The sequence below is a fragment of the Salvelinus fontinalis genome, chromosome 28 (assembly GCF_029448725.1).
Source record: "Salvelinus fontinalis isolate EN_2023a chromosome 28, ASM2944872v1, whole genome shotgun sequence".
Classification (NCBI taxonomy): Eukaryota; Metazoa; Chordata; class Actinopteri; order Salmoniformes; family Salmonidae; genus Salvelinus; species Salvelinus fontinalis.
In genome coordinates, this window is record NC_074692.1 from 1789759 (window position 1) to 1811035 (window position 21277).

At 42.9% G+C, this 21277-nt stretch overlaps 1 protein-coding gene across 5 annotated transcripts in view; it reads right to left on the reverse strand.

The window, feature by feature from the left end:
* Nucleotides 1-398: 398 nt before the first annotated feature.
* Nucleotides 399-21277, reverse strand: part of LOC129825940 (transducin-like enhancer protein 1) — a 45638-nt gene continuing 24759 nt past the window's right edge. For 3 of the 5 annotated variants that reach the window (XM_055886083.1, XM_055886079.1, XM_055886084.1), the window contains 12 exons: nt 19222-19338; nt 19055-19108; nt 18124-18276; nt 17764-17902; nt 17229-17434; nt 16939-17015; nt 16544-16793; nt 14605-14852; nt 14208-14355; nt 6460-6610; nt 5444-5520; nt 399-5274 (listed from right to left, as the gene is read on the reverse strand). In XM_055886083.1, the coding sequence (XP_055742058.1) occupies nt 5167-5274; nt 5444-5520; nt 6460-6610; nt 14208-14355; nt 14605-14852; nt 16544-16793; nt 16939-17015; nt 17229-17434; nt 17764-17902; nt 18124-18276; nt 19055-19108; nt 19222-19338 (1728 nt within the window). In that variant the 3' untranslated portion in view covers nt 399-5166. The remainder of the gene's footprint in view (nt 5275-5443; nt 5521-6459; nt 6611-14207; nt 14356-14604; nt 14853-16543; nt 16794-16938; nt 17016-17228; nt 17435-17763; nt 17903-18123; nt 18277-19054; nt 19109-19221; nt 19339-21277) is intronic. The other 2 variants (XM_055886081.1, XM_055886082.1) reach the window with 2 other exon arrangements.

Here is a 21277-nt window from a genome sequence, read left to right on the forward strand (position 1 = left end):
AGCCCTCCTCGAATGGTCATTAGTCTGCAAATTAACCTCCACACCGCACGTCAATGATAATTGCGTTTGTGGGTTAATGCTATCACTACTGTGTGAATGGACCTGCTCAACACCTGTAACTGCGTGCTCTGCTGTGTTCAGCTAATGAACCTCCCAGAGGAACCATTCAGACGTCTATGTTCTCAACGTTAACCTCAACACGTCTGCCATTGAGCTTTAAGATGAAAATCGAGATTATGACTATAGCAATGAGTGCCATTTGACATTCTCACCCATATCTGATCAGTCTCTACATACGAGTTAACCCATGTAGTCATTGAATATAGGCCTTGTTGGATGAAAGACCATGCCCAAGAACAAGAACGTCACAGTTCACTTTGGAAGCCAGAGAAAAGACATTTGTTAGAACAAAAAGAACATTTATTGTCTAGACATTTCAATTGATTTATATTAGCTAGCATTAAGACCATTTAGTGTTTTTTCCTGGTTAGATATTTTCCATGTAAAAGACATACCAAACATTTGTTATTTCTAAAGCAATTACTGTAAGAAAACAAATATATACACTTTTTACAAGTACTCGACCGATAAAATACAAAGAAAAGAAAACTAATTACACAATAGCAATAGCAGACATGTAGGAAAGGACACAGTACTAGGGTGTGAAAGGTCTGAGTGGAAAGTCATGTCTGAAAGAAGAGCAAGCTGAGGTCAGAGGTCACAAATGGTAGAGATCACCTGGCCATTCACATTCTTTGTCTGTAAAAATAAACTACAATGCCATTAATTCGGCACCTCTGAGGTTTCGGTCCGCCTTTCTGTCCATCTGTCTATAATGAGGTTTCGGTCCATCTCTCCATATCCATGCATACATCCGCCCGTCTGTCCATCATCAATTGTTCTGGAAGCTCTGCCCATGAATGGTCATGTATAGAGAATGTTCTGTAGGATCCCATGACCCAGGGTCAGTTGTACAGTTCAAAGGTCACGTATATACAGTACCTTCAGAAAGTTTTCATACCCCTTGACTTATTTCACATTTTGTTGCGTTACAGCCTGAATTCAAAATTGGATTAAATATAAAGTTGAAGTCAGAAGTTTACATACACCTTAGCCAAATACATTTAACCTCAGTTTTTCACAATTCCTGACATTTAATCCTAGTAAAAATCCTGCTTTAGGTCAGTCAGGATCACCACGTTATTTTTAGAATGTGAAGTGTCAGAATAATAGGAGAGAGAATTATTTATTTCAGTTTTTATTTCTTTCATTGCATTTCCAGTGGGTCAGAAGTTTACATACACTCAATTAGTATTGGGTAGCATTGCCTTTGAATTGTTTAACTTGGGTCAAACGTTTCAGGTAGCCTTCCACAAGCTTTCCACAATAAGTTGGGTGAATTTTGGCCCATTCCTCCTGACAGATATGGTGCAACAGAGTCAGGTTTGTAGGCCTCCTTGTTAGCACATACTTTTTCTGTTCTGCCCACAAACTTTCTATATGATTGAGGTCAGGGCTTTGTGATCGCCACTCCATTACCTTGACTTCGCTGTCCTTAAGCCATTTTGCCACAACTTTGGAAGTCGGCTTGGGGTCATTGTCCATTTGGAAGACCCATTTGCGACCAAGCTTTAACTTCCTGATGTCTTGAGATGTTTCTTCAATATATCCACATAATTGTCTTACATCAAGATGCCATCTATTTTGTGAAGAGCACCAGTCCCTCCTGTAGCAAAGCACCCACATAACATGATGCTGCCACCCCTGTGCTTCATGGTTGGGATGGTGTTCTTCGGCTTGCAAGCCTCCCCCTTTTCCCTCCAAAAATAACGATGGTCAATATTGCCAAACAATTCTATTTTTGTTTCATCAGACCAGAGGACATTTCTCCAAAAAGTTCGATCTTTGTCCCCATGTGCAGTTGGAAACCGTTCTTCCTTGCTGAGCGGACTTTCAAGTTATGTAGATATAGGACTCGTTTTACTGTGGATATAGATACTAGAGGTCGACCGATTAATCAGAATGGCTGATTACAAGTTTTCATAACAATTGGTAATAGGCATTTTTGGATACTGATCATGGCCGATTACATTGCACTCCACGAGGAGACTGCGTGGCAGGCTGACTACCTGTTATGCGAGTGCAGCAAGGAGCTAGCTAGCATTAAACGTATCTTATAAAAAACAATCAATCTTAACATAATCACTAGTTAATGGTTGATGATATTACTAGTTTATCTAGCTTGTCCTGCGTTGCATATAATCGATGCAGTGCCTGTTAATTTATCATTGAATCACAGCATACTTTGCCAACTGGGTGATTTAACAAGCACATTCGCAAAAAAAAGAGCTGTCGTAGCACCAATGTGTACCTAACCATAAACATCAACGCTTTTCTTAAAATCAATACACAAGTATATATTTTTAAACCTGCATATTTAGTTAATATTGCCTGCTAACATGAATTTATTTGAAATAATTGTTTCACTTCTCTTGCCTTCTGTGCAACAGAGTCAGGGTATATGCAGCAGTTTGGATGCCACCCGTTAGATCAAATACGGAACGGTTCCGTATTTCAGAGAATAAACGTTTTGTTTTCGAAATGATAGGTTTCCGGATTTGACCATATTAATGACCTAAGGCTCGTATTTCTGTGTGTTATTATGTTATAATTAAGTCTATGATTTGATAGAGGAGTCTGAGCAGTGGTAGGCAGCAGCAGGCTCGTAAGCATTCATTCAAAAACACTTTCCTGCGTTTGGCAGCAGCTTTTCGCAATGCTTGAAGCATATCAACTCCCGAGATTAGGCTGGCAATACTAAAGTAACTATTAGAACATCCAATAGTCAAAGGTATATGTAATACAAATGGTATAGAGAGAAATAGTCCTATAATATAACATAAAACTTCTTATCTGGGAATATTGAAGACTTATGTTAAAAGGATTGACCAGCTTTCATATGTTCTCATGTTCTGAGCAAGGAACTTAAACGTTAGCTTTCTTACATTGCACTTTTACTTTCTTCTCCAACACTTTGTTTTTGCATTATTTAAACCAAATTGAACATGTTTCGTTATTTATTTAAGACTAAATCGATTTTATTGATGTATTATATTAAGTTAAAATAAGTGTTCATTGTTCATTCAGTATTGTTGTAATTGTCATTATTACAAATATATGTATAAAATCGGCAGATTAATCGGTTTCAACTTTTTTCGGTCCACCAATAATCGGTATCGGCATTGAAAAATCATAATCGGTCGACCTCTAATAGATACTTATTACCCGTTTCCTCCAGCATCTTCACAAGGTCCTTTCCTATTGTTCTGGGATTGATTTGCACTTTTCGCACCAAAGTATGTTCATCTCTAGGAGACAGAACGCGTCTCCTTCATGAGCAGTATGATGGCTGCGTGGTCCCATGGTGTTTATATTTGGTTACTATTGTTTGTACAGATGAACGTGGTACCTTCAGGCATTTGGAAATTGCTCCCAAGGATGAACCAGACTTGTGGAGGTCTACAATTTTTTTTCCTGGCTGATTTCTTTTGATTTTCCCATGATATCAAGCAAAGAGGCACTGAGTTCGAAGGGAGGCCTTGAAATACATCCACAGGAACACCTCCAATTGACTAAAATTATGTCAATTAGCCTATCAGAATCTTCTAAAGCCATGACATTTTCTGGAATTTTCCAAACTGTTTAAAGGCACCCCACCCAACATCCTATAATGACAAAGTGAAAACATGTTTTTAGAAAGGCTTGCTAATTTCTTGAAAATAAAATACAGGTATCTCATTCACACCTCTGAGTCAATACTTTGTAGAAGCACCTTTGGCAGAGACTACAGCTGTGAGACTTTATGGGTAAATCTCTAAGAACATTCCACACCTGGATTGGGCAACATTTGCCCATTATTCTTTTCAAAATGATTCAAGCTCTGTCAAATTGGTTATGGTCATTGCTAGACAACTTTTAGGTCTCGTCATAGATTTAAGTGAAAAATGTAACTAGGCCACTCAGGAACATTCACTGTCTTCTTGGTAAGCAACTCCAGTGGCCTTGTGTTTTAGGTTATTGTCCTGCTGAAGGTAAAGTAATCTCCCAGTGTCTAGCAGAAAGCAGACTGAATCAGGTTATCCTTTAGGATTATACATGTGCTTAGCTCCATTCATTATTTGTATTTAATGCCCAGTCCTTAACAATTAATAGCATACCGATAACATGATGAAGCCATCACTATGTTTAAACATATGGAGAGTGGTACTCAGTAATGTGTTGTATTGGATTTGTCCCAAACATCAGGACAAAATGTTAATTGCTTTGCCACATTTTCTGAAGTATTACTTTAGTGTCTTGTTGCAAACAGGATGCATGTTTTGGAATATTTGTATTCTGTACAGGCTTTCTTTTCACGCTGTCAATTGGGTTAGCATTGTGGAGTAACTACAATGCTATCCATCATCAGATTAACACAGCCATCCTAACACAGCCATTAAACTATTTTAAAGTCACCATTGGCATCATGGTGAAATCCCTGAGTGGTTTTCTTCCTCCCCGGCAACTGAGTTAGCAAGGATGCCTGCATCTTTGTAGTGACGGGGTGTATTGATACACCATCCGAATTGTAACTAATAACTTCACTATGGGAAGTTATTTAAAAAGGGATATTCAATGTCTGCTTTTTCACCCATCTACCAATAGGTGCACATCTTTCGAAGCATTGGAAAACCTCCCTGGTAGTTTGTTGTTGAATCGGTGTTTGAAATTCACTGCTCGACTGAGGGACCTTACAGATAATTGCACTGTCTGTGTGGGGTGCAGAGATGAGGTAGTCATTCAAAAATCATGTTAAACACTATTATTGCACACAGAGTCCATGCAACGTATTGTGTGACTTGTTAAGCACATTTTTACTCCTATTTAGGCTTGCCATAACAAAGGGGTTGAATACTTATTGACTCAAAACCCATTTGACATTATGGGGTATTTTGTGTAGGCCAGTGACCAAAAAGAAATCTAAATTCAGGCTGTAACACAACAAAATGTGGAAAAAGTCAAAGGGTGTAGAATTTTCTGCAGTATCCCCTGACCCAGGGTTGGTTTTAGGACAGTGAAAGCTACTTTGGGTTGTCAGTTGCTGATCATAGTGCTCACCAGTGCAGTCTAGTAGATGACTTCATAGACAGTGGCCTTCTTATCTCCAGAACCTGTAACTATGTACTTATCATCCACTGAGATGTCACAGCTTAGCACTGACGAAGACTCCTTCGACTAGAGTTAGAGAGAGAGAGAGCAAGAGAGCGAGAAAGATTGAGGGAAAGATTAGTGCAAGATCAACACCCAGCCTTGATACAAGATAAATAAAACATGTTGGTAGGTAGGCCGTCGGAGTGAACAGACGGTTGTCCAAGTGGACAGGTGTGTGTGTGTGTGTGTGTACCTGGAATATACTGGCTCCGTACGGTGTCCTCCACGCATTCAGCAGGTTATCCTTTCCTGTGCTCACAAACCATTTACCTGGGCAGGCAGAGAAATAGGAGACAGAGCTTTAGGAATCACATAGACATACAGTAGAGCTAGGACAAATACTACTGTGGATGCAGGGGCCAAATCCCAGAGAACAGAGTATAAATAAAATGAATTTAAAAAACAATCAATCACATCAAGTTAGGATTAGAGCTACTGTATATGAGGAAACAAGGAGAGAGCCAATTGCACTTCCTTGACTCCTCACCTCCTTTCTCCTCTCCGCCTCCTCAAAACCCACTGGATGATAAAGTCAGAAGTCCCTCCCCTCTGACCTTCTCCTCCAATGGATTTTGAGGAGGAGAGAGGACACGAGGAGTCAACGAAATACAATTGAGATTCTCCAATGAAAACCGAATATAAGGCTGTCTACTAGGTCAACAAAAAAAGTTGAACTGCATACCTGTATTAAACAGGGAGTTTAATATATCTCGGTTCAAAGTGGAAAATGAACCAGGGAAAGGCGACTCATTTGGGGGCCAGTTCCATCAGTTAGAAAATGCCAACATAACCTCAGTATACATGGAGACAAACACCAGTAACATCGTTGTTCAGATGCATCGAACATAAAGAATCTTCAAAGTAGCCATCATTTGCCTTGATGACAGCTTTGCACACTCTTGGTTACTACATGATTCCATGTGTTATTTCATAGTTTTGATGTCTTCACTATTATTCTACAATGTAGAAAAAAGTAAAAATAAAGAAGAACCCTTGAATGGGTAGGTGTCCAAACTTTTGACTGATACTGTACATCAAGTTACAGTACACAGCTAACAAAGACATTGTATGTGTCCCAAATGACCCCCAATGCTATATAGAGCATGGTCAAAAGTAGTGCACTACATAGGCAATAGGGTGCCATTTGAGACGCAAGAATACACTAATCTTGAGCACGTCAGCCCCAGAGCTCTGGTGACATGGCCTTACCACAGGAAGCAAACTGGAGAGAGAGCACACAGCTCTCGTGGAGGTGGAGCTGGTACTTGTCTGGCTTGGTGACGTGGAGCACCTCCACATTACTACTCTCCATCCCCACCGCCAGCCACTCTCCCGTCGGACAGTACCCCAGAGAAAAGATCTGGAGAGGGGGCAGAGGGACAACATGGTCCATGTGTGTGTGTTCATGTGCGTGAGAGATAGACAGTAACATACAGTAGTATCCCAGAGAGAAGATTTAGAGAAAGGGCAGGGGACAACCAGGGCCCGGTTTCCCAAAAGCATCGTTATTAACGTTGCACTTGAAAACGCTCGTAAACTAAACACCTGCCTCAGACCACTTGTAGAACAGCTAAGTGTGTCATTCGATGCTTTTTTTGCCCTCCCGTGTCACTTTATACAGAGAAGAACATAGAATCATATGATTTATCAGTCTCCTTGTGACCGCCGATAACTTCAGGACAAAGATCACTACAAATACAAAGTTACCAATGTGTTTGCAATTGATACAAACCAGCGACGTATAAAATATATACGCTTAAAATGAAAAATTAGATGACTGCATTAAAACATAGGCCTGTAGGCTACAGGCCTATTTCAATCCAATCGAAATGAATTTAACGTTCAATCAATTGAGCTCCATTACCCTACTTGTAGGCTACTGTCTAATTTGTCTCAATACATTTAATGATGTGTAGCCTAACATGGTGAATTTGTGCATTTTTTGGGGGGGTAAACAGAATAAGGTGCCTCAATATTTACAGCCGTAGGTGGAAATCTCTCTGAGCTGATCCCTGATTGTGAAATAATTCTAATGTTAAGGAAAAATGTGAATGGAGAAAGCTGATCCGAGAGCAGCGCGTCGTTTCTTTCGATCCTATCAGTATCGACATGTACTCTTAGCAACCTCTCTCTCTGCGTGGTATTTGGGGGAAACGCATGTTGCATCTTCGGCCATTGTAGGAAAGAAATGTAAGTTCCATCGCTACTGGGAAACCGGTCTCTAATCAGTGTGTGCGTGTGTTCAGGGGCGTGAGAAATCGACACAGACACAGCTGCCACAACAAACAACCCTGCCTTTCTCCTCTTTACAATTCACTCCTTAGGTGTTAAGCTAATAGCATCCTGCTAGAAGGCTAAACGTGTTTTAAAAAAATCTGAAAACAACAGCCTTACCGTGAAATGCTTACTTACAAGCCCTTAACTTCTTTGATATAGGGGGCAGCATATTCACTTTTGGATGAATTGCGTGCCCATAGTGAACTGCCTCCTACTCTGTCCCAGATGCTAATATATGCATATTAGTATTACTATTGGATAGAAAACACTCTGAAGTTTCTAAAACTGTTTGAATGATGTCTGTGAGTATAACAGAACTCATATGGCAGGCATAAACCTGAGAAAAAATCCAAACAGGAAGTGAGAATTCTGAGACTGGTCGATGTTAAAGTCCTCGCCTATTCAATTCCCTGTAATATATGGATCTGTTTGCACTTCCTAAGCCTTCCACTAGATGTCAACAGTCTGCAGAACGCTGAATGAAGCCTCTAGTGGGATGTGGGGCCGGATGGAAGGTGTTTCAGTCATTGGTCTGGCAGATTGCCAGTTCTTGATCACGCACTTTCCTCATGATATCGCCTTACGTTCCATTACTTATACAGACATGAAGGAATCCTCCAGTTGGAACGTTATTGGATATATATGATAACAACATCCTGAAGATTGATTCTCTATTAAGTTCGACCAGTTTATTCGACTTGAAATATAACTTTTTGAAGTTTGTCCGACGTTTGCCTGCATCTCCGCGAGCATTTGGACACGTGTACTACACATGCTAGCAAAAGTAGCTAATTGGACATAAGTAATGGACATTATTGAACAAAACAACGATTTATTGTGGAACTAGGATTCCTGGCAGTGCATTCTGATGAACATAATCAAAGGTAAGGGAATATTTATGATGTAATTTCGTATTTCTGTTGACTCCAACGGCGGAGAAACTTTACGTAAAGTTTTTTTTTTTTTTTTTTATCTGACACAGCGGTTGCATTAAGAACAAGGGTATCTTTAATTCTGTGTAAAACATGTATCTTTCATCAAAGTTTATGATGAGTATTTCTGTTATTTGACGTGGCTCTCTGCAATTACTCCGCAATTACTCCAGATATTTGAGGCATTTCTGAACATGGCGCCAATGTAAACCGAGATTTGTGGATATAAATATGCACATTATCGAACAAAACATAAATGTATTGTGTAACATGATGTCCTATGAGTGTCATCTGATGAAGACCATCAAAGGTTAGTGAATAGTTCTCTATTTCTGCTTTTTGTGACCATCTTTTGCTGGGAAAATGGCTGTGTTTTTCTGTGGCTATGTACTGACCTAACATAATTGTTTGGTGTGCTTTCGCCGTAAATCCTTTTTGAAATCAGACATGTTGCCTGGATTCACAACATGTGCAGCTTTAATTTGCTGTCTTTCATGTGTGATTTCATGAAAGATTGATTTTTATAGTAATATATATGAATTTGGCGCGCTACATTTTTTCAGGATTTTGGCCAAGTGGGACGCTACCGTCCCACCTATCCCAGAGAAGTTAATGGTGTTGTAGTAGTGCTTGGTCATGCAGTTGTGGGTGGATATGGTGTACAGGAGGGGGCTAAGCACGCACCCGAGGGGTCCACGTGTTGAAGATCAGCATGGCAGATGTGTTGTTGCCTACCCTTACCACCTGGGGGCAGCCAGTCAGGAAGTCCAGGATCCAGTTGCAGAGGGAGGTGTTTAGTCCCAGGGTCCTTAGCTTAGCGATGAGCTTTGTGAGCACTATGGTGTTAAACGTTGAACTGCATTCTGACATAGATGTTCCTTTTGTCCAGGTGGGAAAGGGCAGTGTGGAGTACGATTGAAATTGCCTCATCTGTGGATCTGTTGGGGATGTATGCAAATTGGAGTGTGTCTATGGTTCTGGGATGGAGTTGTGAGCCATGACCAGCCTTTCAAAGCACCTCATGGCTATCGACTTAAGTGCTACGGGCGATAGTCATTAAGGCAGGTTATCTTTGATTTCTTGGGCACAGGGACTGTGGTGGTCTGTTTGAAACATTTAAGTATTACAGACTCGGTCAGGGAGCGGTTGAAAATGTCAGTGAAGACACCTGCCAGTTGGTCCACACATGCTCTGAGTATATGTCCTGGTAATCAGTCTGTCCCCAAGGCCTTGTGAATGTTACTGTTCAAAAGGTCTTGCTCACATCTGCTACGGAGAGCGTGATCACACAGTCATCCAGAACAGCTGGTGCTCTCATGCACGCTTCAGTGTTGCTTGCCTCGAAGCGAGCATAAAAGTCATTTAGCCCATCTGGTAGGCTCGCGTTACTGGACAGCTTGCGGCTGGGTTTCCCTTTGTAGTCCGTAATAGTTTGCAAGCCCCACCACATTCGACGAGCGACAGAGCCGGTGTAGTAGGACTCAATCTTAGTCCTGTATTGACGCTTTGCCTATTTGATGGTTCATCTGAGGGCATAGTGGGATTTCTTATGAGCATCCGGATTAGTGTCCAGCTCCTTGAAAGCATCAGCTCTAGCCTTTAGCTTGGTACGGATGTTGCCTGTAATCCATGGCTTCTGGTTGGGATATGTACGTACAGTCACTGTGGGAACGACGTCGTCGATACACTTATTGATGAAGCCGGTGACTGAGATGGTATACTCCTCAATGCCATTGGATGAATCCCGGAACATATAGTCTATACTAGTGAAAAACAGTCCAGTAACGTAGCAGCCACATCATCTGACCACTTCCGTATTGAACGAGTCACTGGCACTTCCTGCTTCTGTTTCTGCTTGTAAGCAGGAATCAGGAGGATAGAATTATGGTCAGATTTGCCAAAAGGAGGGCGAGGGAGAGCTTGGTACGTGTCTTGTTTTCCCTCTGGTTGCACATATGACATGCTGGTACAAATTAGGTAAAATGGATGCAAGATATCCTGCATTAAAGTCCCCGGCCACTAGCAGCGCCACTTCTGGATGAGCATTTTCTTGTTTGCTTATGGCCTTATACAGCTCGTTGAGTACGGTCTTAGTGCCAGTGTCAGTGTGTGGTGTTAAATATACAGCTACGAAAAATAGATAAACTCTCCTGGTAGATAGTGTGGTCTACAGCTTATCATGAGGTACTCTATGTCAGGCGAGAAATACCTCAAGACGACCTTAATATTAGACATTGCTCACCAGCTGTTATATTGACAAAGACACACACCCCCACCCCTCATCTTACCGGATGTAGCTGTTCTGTCCTGCCGATGCATGGAAAACCCAGCCAACTGTATATTACCTGTGTCATCGTTCAGCCACGACTCGGTGAAACTTAAGCTATTACAGTTTAATGTCCCGTTGGTAGGATAGTTTCGAAAGGAGCTCATCCAGTTTATTCTCCAGTCATTGCACATTGGCCAATAGAACGGATGGTAGAAGGCGGGTTACCCACTCACCAACGAATTCTCACAAGCCACCCTGATCTGCGCCCCCTGTATTTCCTTATTTTCTACATGTCAATGACAGGGATTTGGGCCTTGTCCGGGGGCAACATTATGTCCTTCGCGTCAGACTCATTAAAGAAAAAATCTTCATCCAGTTCGAGGTGAGTAATCGCTGTTCTGATATTCAGAAGCTCTTTTCGGTCATAAGAGACGGTGGCATCAACAAAATAAGTTACAAAATGCGGGGGAAAAAACACAAAACAGCAGCCATCCCCTCCGGTGCTATTGCGTATTACACTATTGTGTATTATTGTGTATTACACTATTGTGCTCCCTATTTTCACATAACAGATACGTAGTGTATTACTCCGGATACGCCTATTGCACTAGCAGGCTGTAAAGAATACACTGCTGCGAGGAGAAAACGAGCAGCGACCAAATGGTATGAGATCATTCCTCACCAGTGATTTTAGATGCCGGGCTCCAAATTATTATTTTTCATTGGTAACAACAGAAAATAAGATTTTATAAATTGAGATTGGTTAAAATGCCCAATATTGGCCTCATCTCAATCAGATCAGCTCTGATTGGTCAAAAGACCAATTAGTGGCAAAAATATCAGAATTGGCCTGCCTGTCTAAACGCAGCCTATGAATTATATCTAATTTGTGCCCTAGAAATAAATATGTAAAAATGGAAATACATATCTTTATTATAAAAGCTAAAATGTTTATACGAATACCTGTCATTGAAATTACAAAGTAATTTGTGGAATATTAAGTTTCTAAATTGTATAAAAGCACTATTTTCCCATTGAGATGTATAACGTTGAACATTTTACACTCGCTTTTACACTCGCTTTGAACATTTTACGTCGCTTTAAAGACATGTAGGGATCATACATGTAGAGGTCATAGATGTATTGCTATGATCATTGATGTCCTGAAGAAGCTATGCCTTTTCCTTTATCTGTGGCTCCAAATGTTTGGATATCCTGGTTAAGTAGGGCCCCATGATTTCCGCGATGTGGAAAACGTGGACGGAATTGCGGAATTTGGTAATAAAATGGAATCAACTGTAAAACGTGGAATATTGCAGAATTTTTCATCATTTGGCTGAAATTTACTTTTAAAAAAAGTAGGTCTAATTATTGTAGTAACCTACCCTTATGTCACCGCACAACTTGGCTGTCACTTTGAGAAACATGTCAAAGAGGCTGTCAGAGGGCCAAGTCGACCCTAACCCCTAAATTCAGAGCAGAGCAATACCCAAAGGACTCTTATGAGTCAGGCAATAAGCTGTTTTGCAAATTCTGTCAACATACTATTGATTGGACCCGTAAAAATACATGTGATGACCACTTAAAGTCTAAAGCCCATGTGAAGAACAAGGAAAAGCACCATGTTAGCCAGAGCATGCCTGTTCAAACGACCATTACTAGTGCAAGCGCATCAGCAGATTCAAAACAAGAATTTATTCAGGACTTTGTGTCATCCCCTTAGAAAAGTTAAGAAAGCTACAGTCGTTACTAGCGAAGCATTGCAAACAGGGAGGAGCGGTGCCCGAAAATGAGAGCAGCCCCCGTCAAACGCACCTGCCAAGTGTGTTCGCCCAACATATGACTGCCGTTCTACAGAAGGACCATGGGCAGAAGTTTGTGGTGGTTGCTGACAAGACAACCAGATGCAAGGGATTGCAGCATTCTAAACATCGTCATTGGTGAGTTAACTTAGCCTACTAATATACCGTTGCAATAGTCTACATTTACATTCTGCAATGTGAATTGTACGCATGCAAATTGTGATATTCCAAACGACGAGCTATCGCGGTGAAATACAGGGATGCATAATGTCAGCAGCTGTCTGCCTCTCCATTCTAGCTAACTATGGCTGTATCTATATTGTGTTTCACCTTGAAATTTAAATAACACTTAGTGTCACAATATTATTTGAAGTTAAAACATAATTCAAGTTTTTCCTTATCTTTCATTGTAGGTGTTGAAAACCAGTACTTTATGGTAGATGACATTTTCATGGACAGATGCAACTACTCAACATTTTCCCAAGCTATACTAGCCTCCCTCCACAGCAACGATCTGAACCTGAATGATGCCTGGGCAGTGGTCACAGATAAGGCCTCCTACTGCATGAAGACATACAAGGAGGTTCTGAAAGGAACTCTGCCATGTCATCAATCTGGTGGGTGAGACCTGGCAGCGCTACAAATATTTATCTCAAGTTGCATCACTTGTGACATGGATGAGATCCGTCTTCTTCAAGAAGCCTGCCAGAAAGAGAAGATGGGTGAGCTTCCTCATTATGAAGAGTTCGTGTAGGCCAAGGATCCTAATGAAGCAGTGAGCTCCAGATGGAATAGCTGGATTGAGACAGTGAGGTACCATGCAGAGCATGTTCATCTGTACAGAGAGTTTTTGGTGGCAAAAAAGTCATCCTCCCAAGTCACAAACATCCTCAGCCAGCTGGACACAGAAGGTTGCTGCATTGTTGCCTAGATTCTTGCATTATTTATTTTCCATTTAAAAAAAGTGCAATGGTGTGTTGCATCATTACAAATGTACTGTTATATCTTATTAAATTTACTTTATATTCAATCCCATTATTAGACACTCTTGATGATAAAATGAACGTAAATCGTAAATAAATTCAGAAAAATAGAAACGGAATTTGGGAAAAAAATAAAACGGATTTCATAGGGCCCTAACAAAGTTACCAGGTTGTTAGCTAGCCAATGAGGTAATAGGACTGAACAAAATGTCATCGAAATGGTTAATAACGTCGACACACGAGTAGTTTTAGAACAGCCCACAACATGATTTATGAATGTAGAAGGTCCCGGTGATCCACTATAGGTAGATAAAAATGTTGTGGCGGTAATATAGGTTAGATCTTTTGACCTGGTAGGGCTAGAAGCAAGCCGTTTTCGCTGTAGTAATGGTGCAACCATGACGCTAACGCATTTGCACTCGCTTTTACGCTTCAGGGCACTCAAAAACAACGGTACAACAAAGCCTTATCATTGCAACAATTATTATCTGGGATACTTTTATCATAGTCGCACCGTGCTCCCAAAATAAAACCCCATGTCACACAGCTAAATATTTAGTTGTATATGCGCCCAAATTCGTCACACTTTAGAGCCCTGCCTGTGTGTTTGCAGGGTGTGTGTGAACCTCTGGTTCAAGTCGTGCTGCTGGAGCTGTTGTGTGTCTTTCAGGAGTGTGTGTGTGCGTGCATGTACCTGTGAGGTGAAGTCGTGCTGCTGCAGCTGGCGTCCCTCTCTTAGGTCCCAGGAGCGTACGGTGTTGTCCAGCCCACCCGTCCACAGCTTGGTCCCATCGTTGGAGATGTCAATACAGCTGGCTCCGTCTGTGTGGCCCTGGAACTGTCTGTGATAAACACAATTAACAGATGTTATCAAAAATATGTGGTCCTGTGTGGCTCAGTTGGTAGAGCATGGCCCTTGCAATGCCAAGGACTGTGGGTTCAATTCATATGGAGCCACCCATATGAAACAGTATGCAAACATGACTAACCATTAGGGGGATGAAACAATATCTGACAATGGACCAGTGGTTAGAGGCTACTAATTTCTACCTGCTCCCTATTGGCAATGTATTCTCCCATGTGGTCCTTACCTGACCAGGGTCTGGTTGTGCAGGTCCCAGACGGCGATGTTCCCATCGCTGCAGCAGGAGAAGCACACCTTGGAGTCAGGGGAGATGGCCAGGGCATAGCAGGCCGGGGCTGAGGAGGTCAGCTCCGCCTTGATGCGTGGAGTGGGCGTGGCTAGGTCCCAGATTGACAGTGTGCTGGCCTCGCCCCCCACGATGAGCGTCCGGCCGTCGGGGAGCAGCCGGCACGAGCGGATATAGTTGTCTCGGTTCTGACAAGCGCGTGCACAAAGTTATTTTTTGTCTCTAATACACAAACTATGCACACAAAGTGGTACGTACAGTACCAGTCAAAAGTTTGGACACCTACTCATTCAAAGGTTTTTCTGTATTTTTACTATTTTCTACATTGTAGAATAATAGTGAAGACATCAAAACTATGAAATAACACATATGGAATCATGTAGTAACCAAAAAAGTTTTAAACAAATCAAAATATATTTTATATTTGAGATTCTTCAAAGCATCCACCCTTTGCCTTGACAACTTTGCACACTCTTGGCATGCTCTCAACCAACTTCACCTGGAATGCTTTTCCAACAGTCTTGAAGGAGTTCCTACATATGCTGAACACTTGTTGGCTGCTTTTCCTTCACTCTGTGGTCCAACTCATCCCAAACCATCTCAATTGGGTTGAGGTCAGGTGATTGTGACAGCCAGGTCATCTGATGCAGCACTCCATCACTCTCCTTCTTGGTCAAATAGCCCTTACACAGCCTGGAGGTGTGTTGGGTCATTGTCCTGTTGAAAAACAAAGGATAGTCCCACTAAGCGCAAACCACATGGGATGGCGTATCGCTGCAGAATGCTGAGGTAGCCATGCTGGTTAAGTGTGCTTTGAATTCTAAATAAATCACCAACAGTTTCACCAGCAAAGCACACCCCCACACCTCCTCCTCCATGCTTCACGGTGGGAACCACACATGCAGAGATCATCCGTTCACCTACTCTGCTTCTCACAAAGACACGGCGGTTCGAACCAAAAATCTCAAATTTGGACTCATCAGACCAAAAGGACAGATTTCCACCGGTCTAATGTCCATTGCTTGTGTTTCTAGGCCCAAGCAAGCCTCTTCTTCTTATCGGTGTCCTTTAGTAATGGTTTCTTTGCAGCAATTCAACCATGAAGGCCTGATTCACACAGTCTCCTCTGAACAGTTGATGTTGAGATGTGTTTGTTACTTGAACTCTGTGAAGCATTTTTTGGGGCTGCAATTTCTGAGGCTGGTAACTCTAATGAACTTATCCTCTGCAGCGGAGGTAACTCTGGGTCTTCCTTTCCTGTGGCGGTCCTCATGAGAGACAGTTACATCATAGCGCTTGATGGTTTTTGCGACTGCACAAAGAATTTTAGTTTTTTCGTAATTTTCTGCATTAACTGACCTTCATCTCTTAAAGTAATAGACTAATTTATCTTTGCTTATTTGAGCTGTTCTTGCCATATGGACTTGGTCTTTTACCAAATAGGGCTATCTTCTGTATACCACCCCAACCATGTCACAACACAACTGATTTGTTCAAACGCATTGAGGAAAGAAATTCCATAAATTAACTTACCAAGGCACACCTGTTAATTGAAATGTATTCCGGGTGACTAATGTACCTCATGAAGCTGGTTGAGAGAACGCCAATATATATTTTGATTTGTTTAACACATGATTCCATATGTGTTATTTCATAGTTTTAATGTCTTAACTATTATTCTACAAAGTAGAAAATAGTACAAATAAAGAAAAATGTAGGTTTGTCCAAACTTGACTGGTACTGTAGGTGTATATTTAAAGCATGTACCCTGCCCACAAACACACATCCTGTGATGTTGGTTGAAGAACAATGCTACCGAATACGTGCTTTAACTGTGCGATTTTGGATAACAGTGTGTATTATTAGGTCTAGCACTCACCAGGCAGTCCAGTTGGGACACAGGACTCTTGTTGCCAGGGTGACTGATGTCCCAGACCTTGACGCAGCCCTTGCCGCCTGTGTAGACATGGCGCGTGGGGTTGCTGATGGTGACAGCACAGACCACCTCACCGTGGTTCAGCGTGTTGATCTGGCGTGCATGGCGCGGGATGCCAGGGCCCACCAGGGCATCTGGAGGGAACGGTACCGGCTGCATCTGTCCATCGGCGCTAACATGGAAGGAGTAGGCTCTGAGAGGAGAAGGTCGAGGAAGAGGGGGACAGGTGGAATTGAGGCATGAAACACATTTGGGGATATTTGTCTTGCTACTACAGAGAACATAGTACTATAAAAGACACTCTCCTACAGTTTATATACGGAACACACGCAACTCACGGTTTGCCTCCAGGGATGCCTGATAAGCTTGGGGTCATTCCAGGGACTCTCATGTGAGGATGAGGGTCAAAGCCGGCCTGAGGGAGAACACACACAGAGGGGTCATGAGTACACACAGAGTGATCATAAGGAGTACATACTCAAACAGCCACAGGTACGCACACACACCAGAGAAATGAGGTCAGTAGATACCGCAACGGATCCTACATAAAACATACCGACATTTAGCTGTTTAGACACGCAATGATCGCACAATATGGAATAAGAGACACACGAGCACACACACCCACCATAGGGGAGCGTCCGTAGGCAGCCACAGCGGCAGCCGCCGCAGCGCTCATCTGAGGGGACATGTTGTGGAGGCCGGCGTAGCCTGCGCCGGCACTTGCCAGCTCCCCATTCATGGCGGCGTGAGGCAGCATGCCAAACGGCCCGGGGTACGGCCCTGACACCGCCAGCGGAGTCCGCAGACCAGCGGCTAGGGAGTAGACAAGAGCTGTTTTCAGATGGGTTTAATGTATCTGCAGTGCAGTCAGAGTGCAGCATATTCATAACCATATTACGCAAAACACATCCTAAAGGCAAGTTTGAACTCTTAACAGAAAGTGCTCCCAACTTCAAAACTTGACTGCTGACATGCAAAACATTTTTGGGATTGTATTAACAGTGGACTAATGAACAAAATATTAAAATATTAATTTGAGTGGAGTACGCCTTTAATTAAAATAAACAAATACATATTAGTAGGTAGCCTATACTATAGGCTGTTAGGTATGATTGGAAAAGGTCCTGAGGTCAATTCAAATGGGGTGAAGTTTCTCTTACTAGGTGGGTGAGGTAGCTCCATGGAGGGGGGCTTGGATAGGCTGGGGCGGAGAGCGGGTGTGGCACTGGGTCCGGGGGTGGAGTCTCCTCGGTGAGTGGGAGTGCTCGACTTCGGTTGAGGCGTACCCGGCTTGTCACGCTGCCATGGAAACATATAGGCTGTCGTTACCCAGATATCACACCATTAAAGAGAGAGAAATCAAGGGATGGATTGAGGAAGGTGGTAAGAGATAAGACATTCCACCACTCTTTAGAGGGAAATGGGAAGGTCCATTAAAAACTGCGTGTTTCTGTGACCCGGGATTAAAGACTTCAGACAGCGAAAAGTATCAGTGTGTGGAGAGCTTTGGCCACACCCACCATTCCCATCTCTTTGGACTTGAGGGAGGAGGAGCTTGCAGAGGAGGCTGTGGAGGCGGGGCTACAGGATGGGTCCTTCTTCAGGAGGCGTGTCTTGTCCAGCCCGTTCTCTCTGGGGGAGGGCAGGGGCGTACCATGAGGGGAGGCAGGATCCTGGAGAGGGGGGGGGGGGTCACACACACACACTGACTCACACTCAGCTCCCTACTTCCCCTGATGTGAAATGATTAAATTCATCCCAAATGGCACTCTATATAAGAAATAGCGCACTACTTTTGACCAGGGCCCATACGGCATCCATAGAGTTGCTTTGAGCCATCTAGCGAGGTCTGATTCAGAGGGGTTGGGTTAAATCTGGAAGACACATTTCAGTTGAATGCATTCAGGTGTGCAACTGACTAGGTCTCCTCCCTTTCCTTTAAAAACCTCCTGAGTCACGGCCTGTTCACCCTGCTATCATCCAGAAGGCAAGGTCAGTACAGGTGCATCAAAGCTGGGACAGAGACTGAAAACCAGCTTCTATCTCAAGGCCATCAGACTGCATAGCCATCAATAACCGGCCTCCACCTGGCTACTCAATCCCGCACCTTAGAGGCTGCTGCCCTATGTACATAGACATGGAATCAGTGGTCACTTCAATAATATAACACTGGTGACTTTAATAATGTTTACATACCGTTTTACTCATTTCATATGTATATATTGTAATGTACTGTATTTCAGTCAATACCACTCCGACATTGCTCGTCCTAATATTAATACATTTCTTAATTCCATTCTTTTACTTTGAGATGTGTGTATTGTTAGATACTACTGCACTGTTGGAGCTAAGAACACAAGCATTTCACTACACCTGCAATAACATCTGCTAAATACATGTGACGAGTAAAATTTGATTTTATTTGACACACACACACACACACACACACACCTCATTGGAGACATCCACCACCAGGTTGTCATCACTCTTCTCTCCATCACTATCCTGTGGGGACAAAAGGCGTGTCAGTGTCATTCATTGTTCACACACACACACACACACACACACACACACACACACACACACACACAGCTATCCTCCTCACTGCTGCTGCTTACATAATGACTAGAGTCCTTGTCCTCTACTTTCCTCTTCTTGGTGTCGTTGGGGAGTTCAGGTCCGTTGCGTCGCTTGTCTGAGTTCCTCAAACTGTCAGCAACCGGCAGGGTATTACTCTGCCAAAGACAGGAAGAGAGGATGAGAAGAAGCAAGGTGGAAAGAAATAAGGAAATAGCAGATATGTGCTATAGGCCAAGGGAAGGTGGGGCTGTCTGCCAGTCAAAGCCCTTGTGTCATGCAGTCCCCACAACTACACCATTTGGATAGTGGTGGATATAGTGGATATACATTTCGGGCACATGGGAGCAACACAACCACACAGCGAGAAGGCCCTGATTAGTGTGAGTTGTTCTGCCGCTCTATCAGTCCTCCCTCTCCTAGCCCTGTCCAGTTTTTACAGCGGCAGCTAAAGGGCAGTGTGTACTTTGTGTGTGTGATTCACTTCCACCATCCCCTCCCCCAGCTCCCCTGACTCTGTGGATTAGCCCATCATGTTGGAGTCCATTTAGGCCTAAATCTGTCATTGAAAATGTGCCTCCAGGAGCAGCAGAGACATACACACAGCCCCAACCGACAGGCCGTGGGGAGGGAGGCCCCCCTCTTTCTCCCCATGCCTCCCCTCTCCTTGTCCCCAGCCAAAGGCTCCTTCACACCCCCCCCTTCTCAGGGGGAACATTATTTAAAGGCTTTAGAAAGCAGATTGCTGACCCACAAAACACAAGCAATTTCCCGCCGTTCTCTCAGGTCATACAATGCTCCCCCCTGTCAGTGGCTGTATTAAACACAATGAGACCCTTTAAGCGTGGGATTAGGAGAGTGGGAGGAGCAATCTGCTCACAATGCAGGGGCAGTGAAGGGAGAGACCCCCCCCCCTCCACCGAGAGAAGCCGATCCAGATCAGAGATACAGCCCAACACCCCAACCCCCTCAAATGTTATTTGTCACATGCGCCAAAATCAACAGGTATAGACCTTAGTGAAATTATTTCTTACGAGCCGTTTCCCAACAATGCAGACTTGAAAAATTTGAAAAAAAATAGGGATATAGTCACACAAAATAACGAGGCAATATAATGTACAAGGAGTACCGGTACTATGTCAATGTGCAGGGGCACGAGGCAGTTGAGGTATATGTAGGTAGGGATAAAAGTGACTAAGCAATCAGGATAGACAAACAGAGTAGCAGCAGCATATGTGAAGTGTGTGGAAGTGTGTCTATGCGAGTGCTTTGAAGGGCTGGTCATGGCGTGCTTAGTCCCCTCCTGTACTCACTGTTCACCCACGACTGCGTGGCTGCGCATGACTCCAACACCATCATTATGTTTGAAGACCACATCACTGTGGTAATCTTGATCGACAATGACACAGCCTACAAGGTCAGAGAGCATCTTGACTGGCTGCATCACCGCTTCGTATGGCAACTGCATACCAACAAGTGCTCAGCATATCTGGGAAACCCTTCAAGACTGTTGTAAAAGCATTTCAGTTGAAGCTAGTAGAGAGAATGCTAAGAGTTGGCAAAGCAGTCATCAAGGCAAAGGGTGTCTACTTTGAAGAATCCCAAATATATTTTGATCGGTTTAACACTTTTTTGGTTACTACATGATTCCATGTGTGTTATTTCATAGTTTTGATGTCTTCACTATTATTCTACAATGTAGAAAATACTAAAAATAAAGAAAAACCTTTGAAAGAGCAGGTGTCCAAACTTTTGACTGGTGTGTGTGAGATTATATATACACTGCTCAAAAAAATAAAGGGAACACTTAAACAACACAATGTAACTCCAAGTCAATCACACTTCTGTGAAATCAAACTGTCCACTTAGGAAGCAACACTGATTGACAATAAATTTCACATGCCGTTGTGCAAATGGAATAGACAAAAGGTGGAAATTATAGGCAATTAGCAAGACACCCCCATTAAAGGAGTGGTTCTGCAGGTGGTGACCACAGACCACTTCTCAGTTCCTATGCTTTCTGGCTGATGTTTTGGTCACTTTTGAATGCTGGCGGTGCTTTCACTCTAGTGGTAGCATGAGACGGAGTCTACAACC